Source organism: Ziziphus jujuba, chromosome 6, assembly GCF_031755915.1.
Source record: "Ziziphus jujuba cultivar Dongzao chromosome 6, ASM3175591v1".
NCBI classification, from domain to species: domain Eukaryota; kingdom Viridiplantae; phylum Streptophyta; class Magnoliopsida; order Rosales; family Rhamnaceae; genus Ziziphus; species Ziziphus jujuba.
In genome coordinates this window covers 21,769,071-21,788,240 of record NC_083384.1, presented here as the reverse complement: position 1 = coordinate 21,788,240, position 19,170 = coordinate 21,769,071, and the positions used below count along the sequence as shown (strand labels likewise).

The following is a 19,170-nucleotide window of genomic DNA, read 5'->3' as shown; positions in this document are numbered from 1 at the left end:
AAGAAAATATTAATACTGGGAATTTAAAATAGAGCTGTACAGTATTATGAAAATACAATCACTGATAAGTTCTAGTATTTCCGAAGGAAATCTTGTGTCCCAATTTTTATGTCTTCATTCTTGCTAACAATTAAAGAAATATCCTGCAATTAACATCATCAATTATTAGACATGTTTAAATTAATCTAGACTTTTGGGCCTTTGGCTTTGTTAATAAAATAAAAAATAAAAATACTATCCATATTTTTTAATGGCCTAAAAATAAAAATAAAAGCAATATCCATATTTAACTAGAGTACAGTAGTGTATAAGGGTCTCATCAAAAAAACAAAACACAATAAAATAAAAAATAATAAAAAAGTAAAATAAAAAGTATTAATTATTAATACATATGGTTGGAAGAAGGGGAGGGTCCTTCAGTACATAAAAACAGTAGGGAAAACAAAAAATTGCAAATACAAATAAAAATACAAAGAATATTATTACGACATGTGTTTAGGGCAACAACCCATAAACAAAATCCCAGAGATCACCACAAATACACTGAGTAAATTAAGGAGGAAAACAAATGGAAAAACAACAAAACATCCATCAAAGAGCAGGACAAAATAATTAAAACATATTTTGATTAATTAAGCACATTGGTAATCCGAGGGGACATTCTTCCCACAGTAGTTGATAAGCAAGCTTAATGAAACGGGGATATCAAGGTTGAGACCCAAAACATTAGCTTTAATGGCAGTGCAAAGGCAGACAGCGGCTTCAAGGTCAGCCAAACCTTCAATGAGGTTGCAGCAAGGTGTCTTGGGTGGGTTCCCAATAACAAGGTGCACTAAATCTTGTTTCAACAAATTGGCACATACCCCTAACTTAAGGGTATCCCTAGGACAACTGGCGGGTTTAGCAGCTGGTGTAGTTGCTGGAGAGTGATGGCCATGACCCGATGAGGGTGGTGAGCAAGGGACATTAGTCGAGCTCACCATGGTGAAGATGATTAAGTTGAGAGTGAGGATGAGGGCAGTGGATGCTTGAGCTTTAGAAGCCATTTCAACACCCCAAAAGTTGTTCGAAATGGCTTGGAAAGCACAAGCTTGTGTTTTGAAGAGAATTAATACTAGGCTTGTGATGGATATTTAAAGCGGTAGTTTAGGACTTTTATAGATGAAGGAATTGTTTCTTTGGGCTTAAAATAATGAAAAAAGCCCCCAGCACAACCTGGCATTATAACTCCGATCCCTGACAGTAAGCCTATTATGGTATTGTGGAGTTTGGAGTTTTCTTTATTGATAAGTTGTCAAATTAATTTATGGTTTTCAAGCTTGGGGTGCTGCTTAATTCGATTTCATGTGCGGTGTAAACTTTTAAGATGCGAATATTTTGAGATGAATTTGGTTTTTTGTGTATATTTAATTATTTGAGATTCAACATGTGGAACTTTTCCCAATTTCCAGATTGTAAATTGATAATATGTATTTGGCATTTTGGTGCTTAATTTTGTTACTATGTGGTGAAAATAAAAGGACAAATAGAAAAGAAATTTAAAAAAAAAAAAAAAAAAAAAAGGGAAGCACATTTTTCCGGAAGCACAACACTGTTTAGTATGCATTTATATACACGCATGGCTTAAGACTCATCAGTGTTTATGTTTCTGCTGAAAAGTATGGATTTTATAAAAGCAAAAAGAGCAACAATGCTAAACCGCATTAACCCGTATTAAAGAGCTAGTCGTACAAATTTGCCAAAAAAAAAGAAAAAAAAGAGCATGTCATACGACTGCTCTCCTAATCATGGTCGTACGTTAATGTTTATGTTACTGCCTCATTCTACCAAATTAATATAAAAGTATATATATTAAAAAAAGAAAAAACCAATATAGAATTTACTGATTAATACTGTAGATGTCCAAATCACCAGACACGTGATAATCTGGTTCTGAAATTGTCATGTAGCGCGAAAGTGAAGTTTGCATATGTAGATGTTGATTGTTGTATAATGTATATGCATATTCAATAGAGAACGTAGAAATTCATCGACTGTAAAGAGACAGAAAAGCACATGGCCTGGCCTGGACGCCTGTGTCCTGCCATTTATTCATTGCTATGGTTTTTCTTTTTTTTTTTTTTTCTTTTTTTGGTGGTAATTTATTCATTGTTATGGTTAATCCAACGATTGATATATATATATATATATATAATTTTGCCAAAAAATACTCAAATCCCCACGCTATGGAAGGGGTGCCACCAATTTTTTGTGACAATAAATTGGATTTTCAAGTTTATTATCGACCAAAAATTAATGGTGCACCTTTTTATGATGTAGAACTGATGTACACTGTAATAAAACTATGTTATATATATATATATATACACACATAATATCATAATATAGTATAATTTCTATCACAGATTATACACACAAAACAAGGGCAATGTAAAACCCAATGTATAATAAGGGTCTGTTAAAAGTGTAGGATCTGAAATAGAGAGATCCTCACTGTGTTTAACTCTTCTGTATTCTGATTTTTTGAACAAATTATGTTCAGCGGGCTACAAGAGTTGCCAATTAATTTGTATGAATTTAGGTTTTTAGTTTTTAAAAAGATTATAACAACGACTACTGGTGTTAACTCCTTATTCTGGGGTTTGATCAGATCATAAGCTTAAAAGGAACAAAAAAATAAAAAATAAAAAATAAAAAATATCCTCTCCTAAGATATATATATATATATATAGATACAGTCCGTCTATGGTGCGGACGGTCCTCATGCGGACCACAGTGTTAGTGACGTTTTTTCATAGTATTGATGACGATTTTCTAAACAACCATCGTTAATATTATGAAAAACCGTCACTAATACTGCGGTCCTCATGTGGATCATCCTCACTATAGAATTTCCGTATATAGATATATCAAAAATAAAAACATATACATATATATATATATATAATAAAAATGTTTTTGACTGTCATAGTCACTCAAATACATGCATAGCAGAGATTTTGATTTCTAATGAAAAGTAGAATATGACGATGACTTTGTAGTTTTAATTTTTGATAAATACTAAGTTAACCCATCATTAGTAGTGAGAACAAAAAATAAAAATATAACATATAAAATAGGAATAATTGCATTTTAGTATCTCCAAAATCACTTCATTCCTTTTGAAGGCTTTATAATCAATTTCCTCGCATTGATACCCCATTTTCAATGTTCTTACAAACTGGTCTAATTGGATTAAAATTGATTGAACCTGTCAAATAAAGATCATGTGCAATGCATGTGATCTCCAAATTTAAGTTTTAAATTTATTTTTCAGATTTATCTAATTAAAAATTTTAAAAATTAAGAGCCAAAAAAAATGTTTAAAAATAATTCAAGAGCCCAAAAAAAATCAAATGGTAAGAAAAAAAAAATCCAAAAGGTCTATAAAAAATATGAAATCTTCAAAAAGAAAAATTCTAAAGTGCATGAAAAAAAAAATACCAGATGATTAAAAAAAGTTATGAAAACCCAAAAAAGATAGATATTTAAAAAAATAAAAAAAGTGAGAGAGCTTAAAAAAAAATATTAGATGTTCAAAAAAAAATTTGAGAGTCCAAAAACAAAAAACAGATGGTTAAGAAAATTTTGAGTACCCCAAAATAATACCAAAAGTAAAAAATATTTTGAGAGCTCGAAAAAAAAATACAAAATACTTAAAAAATTTGGAGAGCCCAAAACAATACTAGATAGTTAAAAAAATTCTGAATCCCCGGCAAACATATTATATGGTAGAAAATAATTTTGGGAGCTTGAAAAAAAATATCTAATGTTCAAAGAAAATTCTAAAAGCCTAGAAAAAACCACATGATTAAAAAAAATTTCGAGTGCCACAAAAAATAAAAAATGGTTAAAAAAATTCCACGATCTTAAAAAATAACAGATATTCAAAATAAATTCTAAGAGCTCAAAAAACATTTGTTATTTTTATTGAGCTCTCAAAATTTTTTTTAACTACCTGTTATTTTTTTTGGGCATTCATTTTTTTTTTTTTTAATGATTTGATATTTTCTTTCATGCTCTTAGAATTTCATTTACCATATGGTATTTTTATCATACTCTAGAAAGCATTTTTAACATCTAGTATTTTTTTTAAGCTCTTAGATTTTTTTAAATATCTAGTATTTTTTTGGACTTTCAAAATTTTTTAAAAATATCTAGTACTTTTTTTCGGACACTTGGAATTTTCTTTAACCATATGATATTTTTTTTTCAAGTTTTTGAAATTGTTTCAACATCTAGTACTTTTATCAAGTACTCAAAATTTTTTTCGAACAATTTGATATTTTTTATAATGCTCTTGGAAATGTTTTTATCATTTGGTATTTTTTAAGCTCTAAATTTTTTTTTGAACATGTATTTTTTTTGGGGCCTTTCATAATATTTTACCATATAGTATTACTATCAAGCTCCCAAAATTTTTTCACCATTTGATTTTTTTGGATTTCATGATTTTTTTTAAAATTTAGTATTTTTTAGGCTCTTAGTAATTTTTTTTTTCTTTTGATCATTTAATATTTTTGTTAGACATTGAATTTTTTTTTTAACCTTATGGTATTTCTCTACGAGCTCTTAGAATTTTGTTTAATATATAGTATTTTTTATTGTGCTCTCGAAATCTTTTTTACACCTGGTATTTTTTGGGCTCTCGGATTTTTTTTAAACATTTAGTATGATTTTTGGGATCTTAAAAGGTAACACCCTGTCCCAAAGTACATCAAAATTTTTTGCGTTTGACCGAGTTAACTGATGTTGACCTAGTAGGGCCCATAGTTGACTTTTGTTGTGGATAGATTTTCACATTGAATGAGGCACCATGGCGAAGTACGTGTTGATTCGAGTTCGCAGACTAGTAGCACGTTGAAAATGGAGTAGTGGTTAGAGAGTTATGGATGAAACAAGTAACAATCCAAACTGTCTGACCGATGCCAATTTGAATTTTTATTTTTGTAGAATTGGTTTTGACTTGTACATTATTGTAAATTACTTATCGATACCAATTAATAGACTAATGGCACACTGAATTTGGATTTGTGATTGAAAAGTTATGGACCTTCAAAGTTTGATTATTTTTTTAGAGACTAGTTTTATCGGATACCAATATGTATGTGTGTGAAAAATGTGTACACAGTGCCCATCGACATTGTGCCACATTTCAATCATCTGGCGAATCCTGTGATTGCACAGTAGCATCCATAGGTGAGAGGAGGAGAGAGGAGAGAGAAAGAGGATAGAGAGAGACAGAGAAGAGAGAGAAACCAATCATCGTCAATTCACTCTCATCTAATCACCAACGGTGTGCATGCACAGTCCCATGGCATCGCTTGCTTCATGACTAGCCAGTTGGTCGAATCTCACAGAGAGCATGCTGGCAATGCACCAAGGTAGGCTTGATTTATGAGGGTGGTGCCTCCAACTTCTAATAGGACCCACCTCGGAAACCCTCCCAGGATCTCCCAGATGGTCTTGTCAAATTGGTATCAGAGCTTTAGGTTCTAAATTCCTTGGGGTTGTGCATTGCTATACGAATCATCCTGTGTTTCGCCTTCCAAACCTACCTTTTTGTTGGTGTTAATTATATTTTGACTAATCTTATCATATAGAACTTTTACTTGACGTCGTAAGGAGGTAGACGTGATTGCCAGCATGCTACAGCTGAACGTACAGATGCATCCACTTATTTGGAGTATCTTGTCGAGTGCCTGACTTGATAACTTGAGAGGAGTGGGTTTATTAGGTATTCTATTAATTAGGCTTATAGACTTGGAGCAGTCGGTTGTGATGACTCCATGGATCCTATGCAATATCCGGACGAGGACAAGATCACATTAGCTAGCTTTATGCTAAAAGGAAACTCGAGGAAGTGGAGGATGTATGAAAGAATTAGGAGACATCACCCTTGGACATAGTTTAAGACCGCGTATCACATCGAGTTTTGTCCTCCAACCTTTATCAAGATTAAAAGGTTAAAGTTGAGACACCCACTCAGGGTTCAGGACAGTGGACAGTGAACAAAGATAACAGTCATTTTTTTTAGATATCTGTAGTCCGAGTTAGCTTATATGGCAAGATTCATGATGGGCTGTGATAGTGGAGTGGATCATTCTTTCATTATAGGTAGTCGGAACACTTTACAAAGGATTGACCCTATCGAGGACATGGTCATGCTAGAGCTTTAAGGTTAGCCGCACAGTTTCAGTTGATTGATGGGTACAAACTATATGATAGATAAACAGGCCAGACTTCATGAGGGTTTACCAACACTAGAGAATGGTCATCATCCACATCTAGAGGCAAAGGTCAGAGAGGACTATTACTTACCAGAAGTAAGGTATATACTATGATCAGTTAAGAGGCACAAATCACCCCGATGTTATGACAAATACATTATCTATGCTTGGTAATGACGGACATATTTTATTGGCTCAAGGACCACATGCTTTTTTGTTTACGTGAATATGTTGCACAAGTCAGGATGACTCCAGTTCCTTTAGGATGTCACTTAGAAATTTCCACCTCCGTAAAAAGGTCATTTGACCAAGTCAGATGTTCGAGAGTAGTTTTTTTCGTTTTATGGAAATTAAGATTCTTAATATTAGAATCTGGTATGGATAAAGGTTAGTTGATGCATTTCGGTAATATCATATGGAACAACATGTTGATAACTAAGCTATAAATCTCATAAGTTGATTTTGTGGCATCTTCTTTTGGGTAATGATTTTAGATATTAGTTTTGATATTTTATTTTCTTGGAGATTGAGGGTTTTATGCCAGTGATATTTTATGGATATAAGGTGGTTTATATTCTTGATGATAACTTAATCTTCTAAGAAATATGAATTTTTGGGGCATAGCTAGAATAAAGAAAGTTATAAATGTTTTCTTATGGTTTGAGTCATATAGTATTTGATTGTGATATTAGGATTAAGATTTAAATTTCTTTATTGCTCAAGGTATGTATTCTTGGAGTTTATTTGAAATTGGAAGAATTTGAGGTTTCTTCAAGAATGAATATTTGAGATGACGATAGGACTTGGACTTGATCTCTTGGTTTCATATTCTTTGGTGTTGACATTCTTGAGGATTTCTTTTAGGCTTTATAAGCAATCTAAGGCTCTCTATTGAAATAAGTATGAGGAATTTTATTTTATGACTTTGATGAACTTGGTTAAGAAAATGATATTTGTCGAGGTTAAGAAAATTGGATAATCAATGAGAAACATGGATCTTATAATTGCCAATACTAGGAGTGTAACTGGAGGCAAAAAGAACAATCTCAGTTTTATCTTTCTGATACTGGTATTTGGTTTGAGGAAATTAGATTTAAGTTTTAAAAATTCTTTTTGAATTGATGGATGGATTTTCTTTTAGAAAGTTATGAGTTGTTACTTATGCTTCTAGACAGTTGAAGAAGCACGAGCTGAGTAATCCAACTTATAATTTAGGGTTTGCTGCAACAATCTTTATATTGAAGGCTTGGGGGCACTACTTGTATGGAGTTGCTTATCAGACCTTTACCGATCATAAGAGCCTTAAGGATTTGTTTACCCAGAAGGAGTTGAACTTAAAGCAAAAAAGATGGATGAGGTTGCTTAAGAATCATGATTGCACTATCCCTTTGATGTTTGAGTTGCAACAGTTGAGTGTTATTTTGCGGATGCTAATTCTGGAGCACTTTTTATTACCTTCTGACTACAACCGATACTTATGGATTATGTTCTTGAGGCTCAATTTGAAGACCCTTACTTGATGAGCATGAGAAGGAAAGTCAAACAAAGGGGAAGTCATATTTCACTATTAGAGGTAGTGGAGCCTTGGTGATTGGTTCTAGGCTCTGTGTTCCCACAAATGAAGAGATGAAAAAGCAAATACTAGATAAAGTGCATGGTTCCACTTATGTCATGCACCCCAATAGCACCAAGATGTATCGTACCCTAAAGGAGTATTATTGGTGGGCAGGAATTAAAAGGGAAGTTGCAGAGTATGTATCCAAGTGCTTCATTTGCCAACAAGTGAAGGCAGAGAGACAAAAGCCTTCTGGACTTCTACAGCCTTTGCCTATCCTAGAATGGATATAGGAGTGCATTATAATAGATTTTGTATTCAAGCTTCCTCCCACAGTTCAGAGACATGATGGTAATTGTATGATAGTAGATCAACCCACCAAGTCTGCACATTTCTTACCCATTCATGAGACCTTAAAAGTTAGCAGAACTCTTTATGAATCATCTAGTGAGCTTGCATGGGGTACTAATATCGATTACATCTGACAAAGATCCACGGTTCACTGTGAGGTTTTGGAGAAGATTAATGAATGAACTTGGTGTCAAGTTGAATTTGAGTACCGCTTTTCAACCTTAGATCGATGGACAATCTGAGAGGATTATTCAGGCCTTGGAGAACATGTTGAGGTCATGTGTACTACAATTCAAGGATTATTCAGGCCTTGGAGAACATGTTGAGTTCACCTACAACAATAGTTATCACTCGAGCATTAAGATGTCACCTTATAAGGCATTGTATGGGAGACAATGCCGAACTCCATTATGTTGGAATGAGATAGGTGAAAGGAAACTCTAGGACCTAAGATTGTACAGGCAACAGTGGACAAGGTCAATATCATACAGGCCAAGTTGAAAGTAGCACAAGATAGGCAAAAGAGCTATACAGATGTGCATAGGAAGGATCTCAAGTTCGAGATTGGCGATCGAGTATTCTTGAAGCCCTCTGCTTGGAAAGGTGTAGTATGTTTTGGAAAACAAGAGAAGCTAAGTCCTCGCTACACTGGATCATATGAGATAGTAGAGAGGATAAGTCTAGTGGCATACAGAATTGACTTGCCGGAGGAGCTTTCTCGAGTCCATGATGTTTTTCACATCTCCATGCTCTGCAAGTATATCTCAGACCCATCACATGTGTTGGAAACACTAGAGATTGAGTTGAGGGATGACTTGTCTTATGAGGAGCAGCCAATGCAGATTTTAGGTAGAGAAGAGAAAAAGCTTCGCAACAAGACCATACCTTAATTGTAAGTTCTTTGGAGTACTAACTTAGTCGAGGAAGCGATTTAGGAGTGAGAGGATCAAAAGTGGAGTCAGTATCCTCACATTTTTCAAAATTAAGGTATGAATTTCATGGACGAAATTTCTTTAAAGTGGGTAGGTTGTAACACCCTATACTAAAAATACACATGTTTTAACAAGTTTGACCAAGTGAACAATATGTGGGTTCAAGTTGACTTTTTCAATGGTCAATATTTTTGGTTTGATTAAGGTACCATTGTGTAGATCTCATCGATACGAATTCATAGACTAGTGGCATGCCAAATTCTAAGTTACGGATAAAAAGTTATGGTTCTGAAAAGTTTTAATCATAAGTTTTATATCGGTGTCCTAACCAGTCCCCAGTTTTTGTCTGTTAGTGATCCAAGGCTCTATATAAGCCTCAGTAAGCATGCCAAACAGGAAATCAATTTCCAAAATACCCATCTCATCTCCAAAACTCAAGAAATTCCTCCTCTAAACCCGTGGGTCCAAACTTGGTCGTTTCAACCCATTTAACGATGAACTGATTTATCACCTTTTTTGCCCATTCCAGCCACCAACCTTATACACACACCAACCAGGGAGGAAGCCCATGTCGAGGCAAGCTTGGCCATGAAATTTCACTACGAAAGGTGGCCGAATGCACCCAGATCTGGCCGGTGAAAGTGGTAGCGGCCGACGAGGTTTGTCGCTGGATTTTTCCATTTTTCGGCCATTTCAGGCCAACCTATAGACCTTTTTTACCATTTCTTGACCCTCTGAGCTCATTTTCGTGGTTATTTTGCCCAGATTCCTCACCATTTGAGAGATCCAACAATGATAAGTTTGGCCGAAATTTCAATTGAGTTTTTGGGCCACCAAAGGAACTTTTGGATTGAGTTGAGCATACTAATGGGTTCCTTGTTTCTTGGGCTTTCTGTGGATATAAAGTTTATGAATTTTGGAGGTCGTTTGATAATTTTTCCATTTTTGGGTCAATTAGTTAATTTTCAGATAAATTAGGACTGTGTTTGGACAATATTGGTCAAATTAGTTAAAATTAGAGTTGGATTAGTGAAATTAGATATTATTAGGACCTATTTGGAGGTTCAATTTTGAAAGATTAGGCTTCGGGTGAAAAACTCCAATTTTGGATAATGGGTCCTAAGGACACGCGATATAATTAGAATGTCTGGTATTCAATTTATGTAATTTTATAGTATTAAAAATTAATTTAAGATATTTAGGTCATACAAGTGTCTTTAGTTTAGTTATTTGGAGTCTGGAGAATATTTTATTATATTACAGGCACTCAAGTTGAGCTTGGAGGTGATCCTGTAGGGAAGCAGAAGTGAACATCTGCAGTACTGTGAGTGGTTATTATTTTATAAATATTTTGGGTATATAGAATAATATATATGTGTGGTTGAATATTTTACGTATATTTAAATTGATTGAAAGGATTGCTTTATGCATATATAATATCTGCTTTCACTTATATGATTTATCATTTTATGTGAATTTTAATAAGGTTTTTATTGATTTTTAATTTTGATGGGTTCATAGTGAACTTGTGAATTATGTTAATTAAATATCCTGGTATTTGAATTGAGATTTTAAATTATTTTGCAAAATAATTGATTCGAGAAATAGATTGAAAATTTATATGATTTTAAACATGTTCAAATATTTTGTAAATTTTAAATTCTTAAAATCGGTATGTGGTGAATATATTTCATTGTAGTATTTCTGCTTTTCACATTAAAGGATGATTTGAAAATTTTGAAATATTTAAATAAGCGGTGGAATTTAAATATTAAATTATGATTTATGATACAGTATCATTTGAGAAAAATATCTATGATTTTACAAGAATGTTTTAAGGATACTGGATTAGTTATTTATAAATTGATGTACCATTTAGTGCCAATATCTTGGATCAGCATTATATTATATTATATTACAACTCGCAGGGTTTTGCCACTATACCGTGAGGTTGGGCGCAGCCCACAGGATATTTATGGCCACGGACCGTGAGGTTGGGATGATCCCATAGGTTGTTATTACCACGGACCGTAAGGTTGGGTTCAGCCCACATGATATTATTGCCACGGACCGTGAGGTTGGGTTTATCCCACAGGATATTATTGCCACAGTATCGTGAGGTTGGGCTCAACCCACAGGATATTTATTGTCACGAACCATGAGGTTGGGTACCTCCTGACGGTTATTTATTTCCACGATGCCTTTCATATATTGAGGGTAATGAAGTGGGTATATCCGACGGTTTACAGTTTGGTACACCGAATAATACATTGTATATGTTTTGAGTACATTGTTGATTTTTAAATAAGGTGGATTTACTGCACTTTCATAAATATTTTGTGGAACTGCGTTTATAATATTTACGCTAAATGTTTATATTTTGATTGAGGCATTTTGTAATATTATATTGTTGTTTATTTATATCTTTTGAGCATTCATTTTATTATATTAATTTGGGATACAATTTTGGGTTTTGTGAAATGATTTTTAAACGGGGAACTTTTCAAATGAGTGGAACGAGAGGTCTTGAGAGAAATATTTTTATGGAAATAAATTGTTATTTTTCTATTATACTATGCCGCTCACTGATATTCTTTATCTCACGTTGTATTTGTTTTAAATTCGTTCCCCTAGGTCCAGGCAGTTAGTAGCAATCTACCTCGCGCACCTCTTGTTATTTTGTTCCTTCCACGACAGCAGTAGTACTTATCTTTTCTTTATTTTATCCTTACCCTCCTGGACTCATTTATTATTTTCTTGTACTTCTAAACTTTGTTTATACTCTTAAAAGGCTCTGATCTAAATATTGGACTCAATAGAGACCATATTACTTATGGGTGTAGTTATGGCCTATGCTACAATAGGCCGGTTGTGGATTTTGTGCTGTTGTGGAATTATTTATATTTATATATTGAGATATTATTGATAATGCTTGTGTTTGATTGTCCACATTTTAAGTGAGGTTCCATTGATTATCCTTTAGGGATTGTCCAGTGGGACTTCACTAGACGGGACCACCCTGGTAATCCTGGAAGGGTTTCTGGGGCGGATCCTGTCAGCTTCACTGGCAAATTTCTCCCAATCTAGCCACCTACAAATCTCACCACCCAAACCACTGGCCAATTTCTCCCAAATACTGATTTTATATAGCATTCCTACGTAAAATTTTATTTCTTTTGGACTTGTATTTTAATTTTAATGAATTTTTATTTAGACTGAACTCCCTGTAAAATACTAATTTTTAGTTTTTGTCAATTAGTTACTAAATTTAATTTGACTATGTTTTCGAATTTTATTTGGCTTTTAAAATTTTATAGGAGTGTATATTAGTATCTAGTATTAATCTGTAAAATTTCAAATGAATACAAAATTTTATGAAAGAGAAACAAATTGAACATTAAATGAAGGTTTCTAACAATATAGTAGCTTTAGTATTTCTTTGTTAACTTTTCAATGAGTTTTGAATAATTTTTCATTATCTTTTTATGAAATTATTTTAATCACAGTTACCTATGCATGCTTATAGTACCCTTATAATTTTTCAGACTTAGTTGATATCGTTTAAATGAGAAATTGAATTCTTGTTTAGATACTATTTATGGATTAATAGGTTTTTATTCGGCATTTGGTGATTTGATCTTATTCTAGGCTTATGATAATCTTGGTATCAACTCTTATTCATTTAGCTTGAATTTAAAACTTGATTTTAGGATTTATATGTAAGACAATTGTGGTAAATGATAGTTCTGCTTTATACTTATGAGAGATTGTTGGTATTCTCCATAAGTTGTTTCTCTTTTATGGACTTTGCTGATCAAGGTAAATTACTAGACTTTTTACTGAAACCATAGAAAAAATGTAATTATGATATGTTATTGTTTTATTTATATTTTCTATAACTTTATGTTTTATGAAATATATATGTATTGTACAAACAAATTATTGGATTATTGATATATGAATTTATCCTCTAGTTGTTGGTACTTAGTAGGGATTTATGTGATATGTTATGATATATTTTTGAGTGTTGGATGAATGTAAGGGTATTTCCCCAATGATTTATGGTTATTTACCTTCGGGTTTAGATGTATTGTTTCATGTGAGAGGATTTGCTGATGATCACAGTAGGGATATGACTCATACTTTTAGGTGTGAGTGTTTGTTTTTATTAAAATTATTATTTCCCCACTTGTTATATGCCTTACACGCAAGTTGATACAAATTACAGATGGATAAAATTATGTTATGTCAAGTCATACTATGTAATTAACAATTAGAATTTATATGAAAATTTTGTTTATATTGTTAAAGACTATTTTTGGATATTTATTTGTTATCATGTTAATTATTATTTTTTTTTATTTATCCAAAACCTAGTTGCTTGCTGACTTTCATGCTGATTATTTATTGTTTTGGTTTCAGATACATCATAGTTTCAAAGTACCTAAATTTGGCATAGGACTATGGTGGTTGTTTTTATTTTTTCTTTTTATTTTATATCAGTTAGCTTAAAGGACCTTTTGGGTGTTGGAGTTTTTTTATTTTTTGGTTCATTATTTTGTTTAAATATTTTTAGATATTATTTATTAATGATTTTTTGAGAGTTTTTATATTCTGCATTATACATTTTATCAAGTATTATAAGTATAACTTTTATCACATTCTAAATATATAGACTTAAGGTGTGATAGTTTTGGTATCAGAGCTAAGGCTTATATAGGATCTTATAGACAATTAGATAGAGCTTTAGAGATAGTAATTTAAATGCCAAATCCATAGGACTATCTATTTGCTGTATAATATTAGGAAATATGTGTTTATCTTTATATATATATATAGTTCATTTTGTAGTATGCCTCCTCGTAGAAGAGACATTAACAAACTTGGAAATGTCTCGGCTGTTAGTCAAGAGAATGCACCTCCACCATAAGGAAATGCACAGGCACCTCAAGCAAATGATTTTATGGCCATGTTTCAAAACTTAATGCAAGCCATGACAAATGAAATTCAACAACAACCTCGTGCCGGCAATGCAAATATTGTTGAGCAATTTCAGAGGTTACAACCGCCATCTTTGGAAGGATCAACTGACTCATTGGTAGTTGAAGATTGGATCAGAGAGAAGGAGAAAATTTTTAGCTTTTTGAAGTGCACTGATGCACAAAAGGTCACATGAATTGTTTACATGTTGAAGCAGAGTGCTATTCATTGGTGAGAGATGACTCGTAGAGCTTGGGATGTAGAAAGGAACCCAATCACTTGGGTGAGATTCAAGGAGTTATTTTACACATGGAGAGATAACAAGATTGCTGAATTCATTAAGCTGAAGCAAGGTAAAATGACATTAGCCTAGTATGAGAGGAAGATTGATAACCTTTCTAGATATGCACATCATCTTCTTGATACTGATGAGAGTAAGGCTTAGAAATTTGGGAGCCCTTAGGGATGGGTTAAGGAGGCCAATTTCAGTGCTGTGGTTGCGAACTTATGGTGAAGTTCTTCAGACAGCCCAAATATTAGAGAATGATCATGACATGTCTGTGAAAGTTGAATCTAAAGAGTGAGGTAGAAGCCCATCATGGAAGAGGACTTGGGATAAGATCAACAAACAGAGATCCGATTGGAGAATAGGAGATAGAAGAAATCAAAGAACGAATAATCTAAAAGGATGGAATATCGAACATGTGAGACTTGCAGAAAGAAACACCTAGGTGAATGTTACAAAAAAGACTGGTGCATGTTTCAAGTGTGGAAAGCATGGACATATCTTAAAGAATCGCCCTAATCTTAAGAATGCAACTTAAAAGGTCAAGAGGGACCAGTTCACTTCAGAACATGTCTATGCACTTACTAGACATGATGCATAGGCTTCACCTTTTACAGTGGTAGGTACTACTCCTATATTTGGACACTTAGCTTTTGTATCGATGGACTCTAGCTCGACACATTGTTTTGTATCTCGTAACTTTGAATGCACACTTGAATTGAAACCTATAAATTTAGATTGTGAGATGTGTGTAGGTACCCCTTTTGGGGAGATATTGTATGCTTGTCAAGTTTTGAAGTCTTGCATTGTTACTATTGATGGTAGAGACCTAGTTGCAGATTTGATAATCTTTAATATGCAAGACTTTGATGTAATTCTAAGCATGGACTGGCTAGCAGCTTATTATACCAGTGTGAAATGCTTTGAGAGGGAGGTTGTGTTTCAACCTGAGGGGGAAGATGAGTTTAAATTTGTGGGTGTTAAACTACATCTTTTTCCTCGAGTAGTTTCAGCTTTGCAAGCACGAAGATGGTTGAGAAAATGGTGTAGAGGTTTTTTGGCTAGTGTTGTGGATACTTCAAAGGAGGACCTGACAATACATGATGTAAAAATTGTCAATGAGTTCGCTGATGTCTTCCCAGATGAATTGCCTGGAATTCTGCATGAGTGAGAGATAGAGTTTAGGATCGATCTAGCATCAGACACAAGACCAATATCTATGTCACCTTCAAAGCTTAATGAGTTAAAGGAGCAATTGCAGGATTTACTTGACAAAGGGTTCATTAGACCAAGTGTTTTGCTTTGGGGAGCGCCAATGTTATTCATCAAGAAGAAAGATGGGACTATGAGGTTATGCATTGATTACTAGGAGCTCAACAAAGTAACTGTAAAGAATAAGTATCCACTGCTAAGAATTGAAGACTTGTTTGACCAACTACAAGGAGCTTGTATATTCTTGAAAATTGACTTGCAATCTGGATATCATCAATTACGTATCAAAAAGGAATGTATTCCAAAATTAGCCTTTCGAACGAGATATGGTCACTATGAGTTTTTAATGATGCCACTTGGGTTGACTAATGCTCCTGCAACTTTCATGGTTCTAATGAATTGAGTTTTCAAAAACTACTTGGATAAATTCATCATTATGTTTATTAATGACATATTAGTTTATTCAAAGAGTTATTAGGAACATGAAGATCATTTATGGAAGTTGTTAGAGGTGTTAAGAACTAACCAGTTGTATGCAAAATTCAAGAAATACAAATTTTGGTTGGATTGAATTTCATTTCTTGGTCATGTGGTGTCCAAAAAAGGAATTTTTGTTGGTGAACTGAGGACTTTTCTTAGATTAGCTGGTTATACCGTCGTTTTGTGCAAGACTTTTCTAAGATTGCTTCGCTATTGACTCAGTTGACAAGGAAGAATGCTAAGTATCAATGGAGGGATGTGTGTGAAAAGAGTTTCTAAAAGCTTAAACAATGTCTGGTCACTGCTCCACTTTTGACCATTCCAACAGGTTTTGGAGGATTTATGATCTATAGTGATGCTTCTCATAAAGGTCTTGGATGTGTGCTAATGCAAAATGGGAAGGTCATTGCTTATGCTTCAAGACAGTTGAAGGATTATGAGAAAAATTACCCTATCCGTGATTTGGAATTGACAGCAGTAGTTTTTGCTCTTAAAGTTTGGAAGCATTATTTGTATGACGAGAAGTGTGAAATTTATACAGATCGTAAGAGCTTTAAGTATTTCTTCACTTAAAAGGAGTTGAATATGAGACAAAGGTGTTGGTTGGAGTTGGTGAAGGACTATGACTGTGTGATTGATTGTCACCCTGGAAGTCTACTAGTTTTACTGCAGCTTTGTTAACTACACAAAAGCAGGTTTTAAAGGACTTTGAAGACCTAGAAATTATGGTTGTGAAGAATGGAGACCATGCATTTATAGTTGCTTTATTTGTTAAACCAACTTTAATTTAGAGGATAAAAGGAAAACAATTTGATGACCCTTTTTTCCTTAAGATTAAAGATGAAATAGGAATTGAAAAAAGCCCAAGTTTAGAGTATCACATGATGGAGCGCTACGTTTTTTAGATAGATTATGTGTGCTTGATGATTCAGATTTGAAGCATGAAATTCTAAGCGAAGCACATAATTCTCCATATTCGATTCACCAGGTAGTACGACAATGTATCATGATTTACGGATGAATTTTTGGTGGATGAATATGAAAAGAGAAATTGCTCACCATGTCGAGCAATGCTTGGTTTGTCAGCAGGTTAAAGCTGAGTATCATAGACCATGTGGTTTGTTGAAACATTTAATGGTACCTGAATGGAAGTGCAAGTAAATTTCAATGGATTTTGTTGTTAAGTTGCCAAAGACATTGAAGAGCTATAATGCTATATGGGTCATTATGGATCGTTTGACCAAATCCACGCAGTTTCTACCTTTACATACCACATTCACTATGGATCAGTATGCTCGGTTGTATGTTTCTAATCGTGATCCGAGGTTTACATCGAATTTCTGGAGGAGTCTACATAAAGATATGGGTGCAAAGCTTAATTTTAGTACTGCATTTCATTCCCAAATGGATGGACAGTCAAAGAGGACCATATAAACTTTGGAGGACATGTTTCCAGCATGTGTGATGGATTTTACCCTCCAGCATGATGTTGGAGAAAGAAAGATTTTAGGGCCACACACTATTCAGAATACTAGTGAAACCATCGTCAAGATAAAGGAGAGAATGAAGGCAACTCAAAATCGGTATTAAGGTTACACAGACAATCAAAGGAAAGAGTTAGAGTTTTCTATAGGAGATATGATGTTTCTTAAGGTTGCTCCTATGAAAAGGGTAATGCGGTTCAGGAAAAAAGGCAAGCTAAGCCCGAGATTTGTTGGACCTCTTAAGATTTTGTATAGAGTTGGTGATTAGCTTAGAGGCTTGCTGTTTACCACTGGCATCATCTGGAGTGCATAATGTTTTCCATATATCCATGCTCTGCAAGTACATTCACAATCCTTCACATGTGGTGGGTTTTGAGCCTCTCCAACTCAATACGGACCTTACATATGAAGAGTTACCACTCTAAATTGTTGACCAAAAGGAAAAAGAACTGTGCTCTAAGAAGATTGCTTTGGTAAAAGTTCTATGGAGAAATCATACTGTAGAAGAAGCCACTTGGAAACGTGAAGATGAGATTCACAAAAAGGATCCCCATCTATACGATATGTAAGTAAATCAATTTCAAGGATTTGCAATATACTGTGTATATACAAATGAATACAAAATTTCATAAAAGAGAAATAGATTGAATATTAAATGAAGATTTCTAAAAATCTAGTCATTTCAGTATTTCTTTGTTAACTTTTCAATGTATTTTGAATAATTTTTCATTGTCTTTTTATGAAATTATTTTAATCACAGTTACTTATGCATATGTATAGTACCCCTATAATTTTTCAGAGTTAGATGATATCGTTTGAATAAGAAATTGAATTCTTGTTTAGATACTGTTTATAGATTAATAGGTTTTTATTCGGCCTTTGGTGATTTGATCTTGTTCTAGGCTTATGATTTTAAGATTTGGGAATTAGGCTATGATGATCGTGGTATCAACTCTTATTCATTTAGCTTGAATTTAAGAGCTTGATTTTAGGATTTATACATAAGATAATTGTGGTATATGATAATTCTCCTTTATACTTATCAGAGACCGTTGGTATTATCCATAGGTTGTTTATTTTTTATGGACTTTTCTATCAAGGTAAGTTACTGGACTTTTTACTAAAACCATAGCAAATATGTAATTATTATATGTTATTGTTTTATTTATATATGTATTGTACAAATATGAAATATGAAATATATATGTATTGTACAAATAAATTATTGGATTATTGATATATGTATTTATGCTCTAGTTGTTGGTACTTAGTAAGCATTTATGCAATATGTTATGGTATGTTTTCGAGTATTAAGATGAATCATATAAGGGTATTTCCCTAGTGATCTATGGTTTTTTGTCTTTGAGTTTAGATGTATTGTTTCATGTGAAAGGGCCTACTGATGATCGCAGTAACGGTATGACTCATACTTTCATGTATGAGTGTTTGTTTTTATTAACATTATTATTTTCCCACTTGTTACATGCCTTACACACGATTGATACAGATTACCAATGGGTAAAATTATGTTATGCCAAATTTCACTAAGTAATTAACAATTAGAGTTTATATAAAAAATTTGTTTGTATTATTAAATATTATTTTTGGATATTTATTTGTT

General features: G+C 33.3%; 1 protein-coding gene across 1 annotated transcript; it reads right to left on the bottom strand.

Moving 5' to 3' along the window:
• Positions 1 to 456: 456 nt before the first annotated feature.
• Positions 457 to 1,264, bottom strand: LOC107433476 (14 kDa proline-rich protein DC2.15). Its single transcript, XM_016044763.4, has one exon. The coding sequence runs from the start codon at positions 1,044 to 1,046 to the stop codon at positions 633 to 635; it is 414 nt and encodes a 137-aa protein (XP_015900249.3). The 5' UTR covers positions 1,047 to 1,264; the 3' UTR covers positions 457 to 632.
• Between the last annotated feature and the right edge of the window lie 17,906 nt (positions 1,265 to 19,170).